Source organism: Myripristis murdjan, chromosome 19 (genome assembly GCF_902150065.1).
Source record: "Myripristis murdjan chromosome 19, fMyrMur1.1, whole genome shotgun sequence".
NCBI classification, from domain to species: Eukaryota; Metazoa; Chordata; class Actinopteri; order Holocentriformes; family Holocentridae; genus Myripristis; species Myripristis murdjan.
Window position 1 is genome coordinate 11768282 of NC_043998.1, and position 8770 is coordinate 11777051.

Genomic DNA, 8770 nt, shown 5'->3' on the forward strand with positions numbered 1-8770 from the left:
GGCCTACATGAGCTGTTTGCAACCATTTTCTTCATGACTGTGACACCATGGAGACAAAGTGTATGAAATGAAGTGTGGAAAAGGGGCGGGGGCCTGCAGTGAGCCAAATTACAACCATTATCTCGCCTTTGCAAAAGGAAAGAGAATCCACTTCATGCCTGATGCAAAAGTCCAGTCATTCCAAGCAAAGCGCACTAGTCAAACACAATGGGCCTCATCCACAAACAGTGCGTAATTCATCAAAATGTTCTTATCTGAATTTGTTCTGAGTCTGACCAAATTTAGAACTGCCTCAGACTGAGGACACACAAATCTTAAAGTTCCCAGAGGCTCAGAAAATGGTCATCTTTTTCTGATGCAAATTGTATATAAGAAGCACAATTATTTAAAAAAAAAAAAAAAAGAATACAATATTTGAAAATATGATACACGACTACTACTAACAACTCCAATAATACACAATTTTAGTAATTATAAAATTAATAGCTAAGACTTTATCATCAATAAGTCATAATTATAAAAAATAATTGATTAATGTATCTTCAGTTCTGTTTCCATTTTTAGCTAACAATAAAGTGTATTGGAATTTCAATATTGCCATGTGCCACTAATAAATTTCCAAAGCCAATCAGATATACACTTTGATGGATGAAGCTGGCAGTCTGTTCAGAGTTCAGTTGTGCTATAGATCCTGCTATTTTTAGAAAAAAAAAAAAAAAAAGGGGGGGGGGGGGGGGGGGGAGGGGCTTAATGGTGATATTTTTTCTCAGTAATGTGTTTCTATAGTGGTAGTTTTTTTTAATAAGTTAATGGGAATCTCTGCAAATGCTGGATGTGTGCAGGATTCATAAACGGTCTCCAAGCAGGTGTGCCAGCTGCATATACACTCTATGGAAAACCTGCTTTCGGCATTAGGAAAGTTTATTTATTTATGTATTGTTTGGTACTTTTTACAATCAGAACCCCTGTTTCTCTTTTTTTTTGGTTTCTTTTGGCTTGGCAGCTATCTGCACTGCTACACCTCTCCACAACAAGGAAGGCCTTAAAAATGGGGCTTTGGTGGGAGGCTAATGACTGATCGCAGGCATGCGTCAGTCAGTCTAGAATGATCCTGATTCGCTAACAACAAAACCGACCAGTCCGCATATGTCATGAACCCGGCAGTATTTTGCGTGTGCACTTTGTCTGTGCACAAAGTAAGAACATGTCTACGCACATGTTAGTGAACGAGGCCCAAAGTCCGAGCACAGGTTGTTTTTTTTTTTTTTCTATGAAAACACAGACAGCGCATATCATTCTTCCAAGCAGTTTTCATCAATGTCAAACCAAAGGACAGGTGAGTTGATCTCAGACTACCAAAATGCAAACATTTTTGACATTTTTCAGTTAATATCCATATTTTTTTTTCAATGTAGCTGTTCTTTCCATATATTATTTGTATACAGTTCAACTCCCCTTTTTAAGAAAGCATCATTATAGTGTACTGATAAGTAAAACATTTCGACTTAGGTCCAATCTAAACCTAAAAAGTATATTATGATTACATTCAACTTATTTCAATTGTCTGTAATGGGGTGACTGATATGCAAAAAAGCACTGTTGACACGCCACGTCAAATCTTACCTTAAGAGACTCTTTTCTTTTTTTTTCTTTTTTTTTTTTTTTCAGTCTTCACCTTGCATACAAAGTAGTCACCCTTGTTGAGAACAAAGTTTTTGGCATTTCAGCAAAAGGTACAACCAGCACTAAAAACTAAAACATGGGCAAACCATTTTGAGTGATCAGCTACTTATTTAATGAAAAATAATAACTAATAAATACTGGAGTAGAAGCCAGACGAAAGGCCAATGTGTTTATAACTTCTGCCACCGTAAGGAGAGATTTCTTTTTTTTTTTTCTTCTTTTTTTTTTTTTTAAAACACACTGGTAGTATGTGAAACACTTGTGTGCAGAGCTGATGTTTTCAAAAAACTGTGGCACTATAGAGAGAGAGTAGAGAGAGAGAGAGACCTGAGAAACATGGCCCCTTGTACTGAATAAAGGAGTCAGGCTCGGGGGAGGAGAAACAGCGTGAAGAGAGAGGAAGGGGGAGTAAGGGAGGAAATATGGACAGTAGAGTAAGAGATTTAAAGGGAGCAGGAGACACCAAGGCTCCTAAATTTGAAGGGGGAGGATTTACAGCGAAGACAAAACACGGGGAGGATCTGCAAGAGAGGCAGACCGAGATGGCTCCTGTTTTGTAGTCCATAGTGTTGGTTTTTCCCCGCTTGACTAAAATAAAAAAAACAACAGGGGAGGGGCGATCTGTTCTCTCCAGTCTTGAATTGTCCAGGCCTTGTGTTGAACACTGGGGTAAAACAGAGGGAGGGAGGGGGGTCCCTTCAGTAGTCCTCCACCCAGCCGTTCTCCTGGATAAAGGCATCGATCACTTCTTTCATGGCCAGGTTCGGGATCAGCTGGTCCTGGGTCAGTGGACTCCTGGTGACCGGGTCAAAGTGACCCACTCGCTGCACAGAGAGGAGGCCAGTATTAGCATTTAGGATACAAATAAGTGAGGATTTGTGATGGCCAAAAAAGATGCAGCATATATTAGTGGTAATCAGAAAATCAAAACCCTGACACAGTCTACATACAAACGATGGCTCTGTACCTGTAGGTGCTCCTCGATGTCCTTGCGATCATAGGTGATTCCACTGGGGGTGATGCAGGGCTCCCTCATCAGCTCAAAGCTGATCTTACCACACAGGTAGTCTGGGATCTCCCGCTTCTGGAGGGAAAACACAGACAGCACGACTTTGTGTCTACACATGTCGCTTAACACAATCATTTATCCAAAGCAGGGATGCACTGACAGAAGTTTTTCAATGCCAATACCAACACTGAATATGAATCTTCTGTTCTATGTATCGACTGATCTGATCCATTACATTTACTGAACACTGTGGGCGTTTGTTTGGGCTCAAGTAACAAAACAGCAATTATTCTTCTTTTCCCCATCAGATAGGCTTCTGTGCCAAAATGGAGAAAACCAAGGCTTTTATTTCTAACACATTTGGTCTTTTTGTACGGGATATTTGTCGTCTTGTCATTTTAGCACAGTACCAGCACTGATACCTCGACCAGTATTGTATCTGTGCGTCCCTAATTCAAAGAATACTTCAGTGCCAATGAGCGACTCAGTTTGTGGTGAACTCTGAAACAGCACCGAACTCCTCACCAAGTCACCTTGAACGCCCCGGCCTCGAGTCCATCTCACACACAGGCAACTCAAACTACCTGCCGCCAGTCTGAGTATCATCTCAACTTCTGGTTACATGACAACTAGCTCACCTCACCTGAGTCAACAGCTATCATTAGCCTAAGTAATTCGTCACAGCAAGCACTGGCAAGCAAAAGAGACGTGGTGGTTACCGTAGAAACGGCCGGGGCTGGAAATAGGATATGGATGCTGGACGATATCAGTGTACTGTATCAGTTGACACAATCACAAGTGTTAATGGAAGTGGGTGGGTTAGATGCACGACAAAATGCAGAGAGAATGGCCACACGCTAAAAACACAAACTGTTGAGATTAACTCTAAGAGGCTGACTTTCTGCTGTTGCTATGACAACCAACAAAGAAGCTTGTGTAAAGTTGGTTTGTGCTGTTAACAGGGATGCAACTTCTTAAAGCGATACAGTGTGGTGTGATTGCAGTTTCCTCCCACAGTGCAGACACATGCAACTCGGGTGATCTGAGGACTCTAAACTGGACAAAGGTGTGAATGTGAGCACACCCCCATAACCCTGAATAAAAATAAGCGGGTATGGAAAATGAACAGATGAATAAAACAATACATTATGTGTTAAATGCTGAACAAGTTGGGTTCCGTGCTCACTTTTCTTTTCTCATCCACTTGAGAGAATAGCTCATCCATGTCCATGAGGAACTTGTCCTATATAGGGAATAAGAGATTGTTACTTACCACAAATATTCAGTCAAGATGCCATAAGTGTGTAAATTAATGATGTGAGCAAGTCCCAAACAAGGGGTGGGTGATATTTTGTGCACGATAATATCGGGGCCATTTCAAACACAAATGTGATTCTGTAATATCGCAATACTATGAGCATGTGCTACATCCCGACTGTGGATAATATGATACTTCTATGAATGTGCACTGTGAAATCGCAACATTAAAATGTAATCTGAAATGACTGCGTGTTCATTTCCAGAACAGGCGTGACTGAGCCAGCATACGTTACGGAGAAAGATGAATCATACGGTCACTCCCTACTGTCAAAAACACAAACAACTGTCTTTTTTCATACTATGCACAGAGTCAGCTGTCTCAAAAGAGCGCAGCGACAGTTTTCTGTTTCATCAGTTAAGGCAGAGGCACCGGTGTGAGTGTGAGGGACATCTCACGAGCCAAAACTCTGACCAAACCAGCAGATAAGTTAATTACGCATACAAAAAACAGCACTCCTAACAGTGTTCCATACCATAAAAATGTAAATGATGGAGCGAAATATCATAAATGACAGTGTAGCGCTATGCCAAATATTGTCTTATTTTAACTGAATAAAAAACTACTGGCTGAAAATGCCAGTTTATGCTCTGAATTTAATACATTTAAAAAAAAAAAAAAATCACACTAAGCTTTGGTATCATCAGGAATATCGCTATACAAAAAACTTGAAATACCAAGATCTGATTTGGAGGCCATAATATCACCCACCCCTTGTCCCGAGCATGGAAAAACATACATGTTTTGATTTGATCTTGACAATATCACTTCCGTTCTGATTGTCGTCCTGTTTTTCTCTGCAATCTTCCAGTTCTCTGTACAAGCAGAAAAATATTATTCTTTACACCTCATTCACCATCCAGACCTTAGTAATAAAAACCTACATGCCAGAATCATTTAAGTGATTTGCAGACTCATCACCCAGAGATCATTACCAGACTAAAATAAGCATGCTGGACTAGCCTGACGACAAGCCAACTGACTCGCTTCCCAGTCTCACCTTTCCTTCTCGGCCAGTATGAGTTTGGTGAGATAGGCGTGTAACTCGTTCTCCTGGTTGATGCGCTTCTCCTCGATACTATTCCAGCGCTTTTTCTTGGCGATGCGCAGGGCACTGGGGATGTCGTCTCCAAAGTTAAGCCTTTGTTCTTTCGCCAAGTTGTATGCTGCACAAGAAAATCATCATTACACTACTGCTGATTCATCATTAAAAGCTTTTCATGTCACATGGTTTTCTATTGCGCTGTCCTCTCATTGTCCATACAGGATACAGTGAGTTACCTTTGTTATTCCACAACAACCCATACTAGGCAGTGAAAGGCATTAAGAGAATGCCACTAACCCCAATTAACCAATGACACTCCTCAATTATTGATCAAATTTCTCCTCTATCCTGCCACCAAAACACTTGACTACCTTGGAAGGTTTGTTCTGACCTTTCTGCAGGTTGCCGATGGCCTCGTCGTAGTTCTCCAGCTCCAGGTGACACTGGCCCAGGAAGAAATGGGCCTTGACTGACTGGCTGTCCAGCTCCAGAGCATGTTTACAGTCAGCCAGAGCCTTGTCATGCTGCTGCAGCTTCACGTGGCATAGGGCCCGGTTGGTGTAGTACACTGCCACTGATGGATTACGGTTCTGCAAGGGAGGACATGCCAAACAGCTATATGGCACTGTATATGAGGCTGGCATTTACATTAACAAGTGCAAACACAGGTCAGCGGCCAGAATGCAGCACACTGTAAAACGTGCAATCATTTTTTGCAATTTTATGATGATTCATCTCATTTTGTGCTGTTTAATTAAAGAGGATGCCAGGATTCACGACACTGACTGTACAGGAGAGGAAGGGGATGCTACTCACAATAGCCTTGCTATAGCAGGTAGCAGCCTCCTGGTACTTGCGGCAGAGAAACAGCCGGTTCCCCTGCTCCTTCAGCTCCTGAGCTGTGGAACTCTTCTCCGGGCTGCCGGCCATCTTCTCCACCGGCTCCGCGGGGCCCGCTTCGCCCTGCTTCCCTATCCTGTTCCCCGTCTCTTCGGCTGGATAACTGACAGGTGAAGAACGCCCTGTCACTTCTGTTCCTCACACACTACACCAGAGGGAGAAAGCATGTAAATCAGCGTCGGCGTGCATTCACTGCAATGCGCCTGCAATGCGTGCCTACAGCGAATTAGCGTTGGGTGCAGACCCTGATGCAGCTGAGAGGGGATTCATTTAGTCCGCTGACTGTGCATCACTGCTGGGATATAAAAAGAGGTGGCTAGGTCCGGCGAGTTAACCATTCATATCGCAACCATCTACGGTGGCTAACCGGGCGGCGCAGCTAGCTAGCCATAAAAAAACGCTATATGGACACAGTCCCGGCACTAGCATACAGAGCTAGTCCATGCACAGGCACTGCTTTTGTATAAAACAGGAACCTGGTGATGATAAAGATGTAGAACAATGAAGAGTGGTGTTTGGCTTTCCAACTGCAGCGCACGCCAGTTGTTGTCAAGTACACCTAGAGACAAAATGACGATTTCGCCGACTTCAACCAGAGACGAGCGATCGGTGCTCGGATCAAACAGTTAGCATGCTCAGCTTCGGGTTGGTGGGCTGCCACAATCTGTCCTGCTCACTCAAGGCACAACTACAACAGCTGACCATGTAGCCAGCAGATGGCGAGATGGTTACGAATAGCTTTATTATTTTCGTTCTTGTCACTGGGCCTGGAAAAGTCACCCCAGCAGTTATGCTAATCGCCGCTAGCTAACCATTAACCAGTGGTGCTAGCTGACACTAGCTTCTGCCAGGCAGCGTACAAGCTCCGATTTTAGGGTTTCCATGCAAGTTAGCGGTTGCTTTCTAAGACTCGCGGCGTTCGAGCCTCACCTTTTTGCGAGAAGTTACACATTCAGGGGTAAATGATGCTTGGATAAGTCGTTTTCAAGTCTTAATCGAATTGCCTTTCCCATCACGAGCTGTCATTACAGGTTGTTGTTATACTGACGTCAAGCGCTGGGGAACAACGGAAGCCGACGAGTGCAGCAGTCTCCTAGTAACAGCAGGGCAGGATGTGAAAAAATGCTGAAGAACTGTCGATAGATGGCGCCATACCACCACAAAATGTTAGACAAACAGTGCGAGTTGTCAGACAGATCAGGGGTTTGTGTGTGTGTGTGTGTGTGTGTGTGTGTGTGTGTGTGTGTGTGTGTGTGTGTGTGTGTGTGTGTGTGTGTGTGTGTGTGTGTGTGTGTGTGTGTTTATTTATTTATTTATTCATTCATTCATTCATTCATTCATTCATGCATACATGCTCCGGACCCTGAGTACACATTTACATTAAGCCGCAGAACCATTTGAAGTGATTTGGCTGCAGGAAATAAAGTTATTTTGGTTTGTATTAAGTATTAAACTGTTTACATGCATCGCCAGTGCATTGACGATGAGAAACACTGACAAATAGTAGTCATTAAAGCAAATTATTACAATAACAGATAGATAAAATGCAATTAAATGAGGTGCAATGCAACTAAAGTGGTTGTCATTTCAGTGGCGTAACAATTCACTATACAGTAATTAAATCCATTATAACTAAACAGCTTACCGCACCTGGATGTGAGTCAGCCATTGGACTTTAATTTCACACATCATTGCTCAGTTAGTTTGATATTGCTGCACTAATTGCCTACACAAGAGGACAACAAATAAAACCTCCCAGGTCTCCACAGGAGTGCTGTACATTTAGCTGACTGTCTCCAGTGTGGCCTTACCAGAACTCAGTTTGGTAAATTAAAGTATCCATCCTAGTGAGGACTGCTGTTTGCTCAGAGGCACTACAGGAATGCCACACAGGTTATAACAAGTGATCAGAGAGGAGAACAAAGGACATTCATGGCAAACTGAAGCAAATGATTGCTGTTGTAAATGACAATGACTGGGCATCCAGTTTTAGCCTGTAAACTCTGACACTGATCTGTTCAAGCAGACGTGCCATGTTCAATAAAAAGGTCACATGATGAACAAAAACTTGGTGAGTGATCAGGGCCAACCCACCCACAGAGATATTTGCGCGGCGATGCCCCACACAGACAGAGCCATAGATGCCCCCTGATTGTCTAATCCAGGCATTTCTAATAGGAAGAACACCCAAGTTTACCCACAGAGGAATTAGCAAGGCTGTGACTGTAGACGGGGTCACTTTCATCCCCGGCTGCCGGCCCTGTGTGAAGAGTGTGTTAGGGTCTGCGCAGGGATCAGCGTGTGAAGATTAGGGCACATCCCCTGAGCAAACACACTGATAAATGTGTGAGGGAGGCCGTTGAGCCGCAGACCCACCAGGGCTATGTCCCCAGCTGTGTTTGCCGAGCTCCGCCAGCCTGGTCCCCTCATCCCCGGCCAACCCCCGCCCCCCTACCTCCGCCTGCACTCCCCCTTCCCCCTGTAACCAGCATACCATCCTTATTTGTAGGCCTATATATTTTTAACCTTTAACATATACAACAACTAATATTAAACCAACCTATTCACTGGAGGAAAAAAAAGATCCTGTACTTGCATATGGAAACTTAACTTTTTAATTAGTTTGATTACATTAAACCCAGGGGAGACATCTGAACAGAGATTACATTTGCATTATATCTTTCCATTACAATGTGGGTAAAGTATGCACTGAGAGCAGGGATTGTCAGATCTTCTACCATCCTGTAATTTCCTCAGAGCATTATGTAGCTCTTTTGTTTTTGTGTTTTTGTTTTTTTCAAAGGAATTCTTGAGG

At 43.2% G+C, this 8770-nt stretch overlaps 1 protein-coding gene across 1 annotated transcript; it reads right to left on the reverse strand.

The window, feature by feature from the left end:
* Positions 1-1223: 1223 nt before the first annotated feature.
* stub1 (STIP1 homology and U-Box containing protein 1) lies at positions 1224-7016 on the reverse strand. The gene is made up of 8 exons (XM_030077669.1): positions 6886-7016; positions 5872-6100; positions 5447-5645; positions 5011-5176; positions 4750-4825; positions 3879-3935; positions 2651-2767; positions 1224-2507 (listed from the first exon to the last, which is right to left on the reverse strand). The coding sequence occupies exons 2-8, from the start codon at positions 5983-5985 to the stop codon at positions 2382-2384; spliced, it is 855 nt and encodes a 284-aa protein (XP_029933529.1). The 5' UTR covers positions 5986-6100; positions 6886-7016; the 3' UTR covers positions 1224-2381.
* Positions 7017-8770: the final 1754 nt, after the last annotated feature.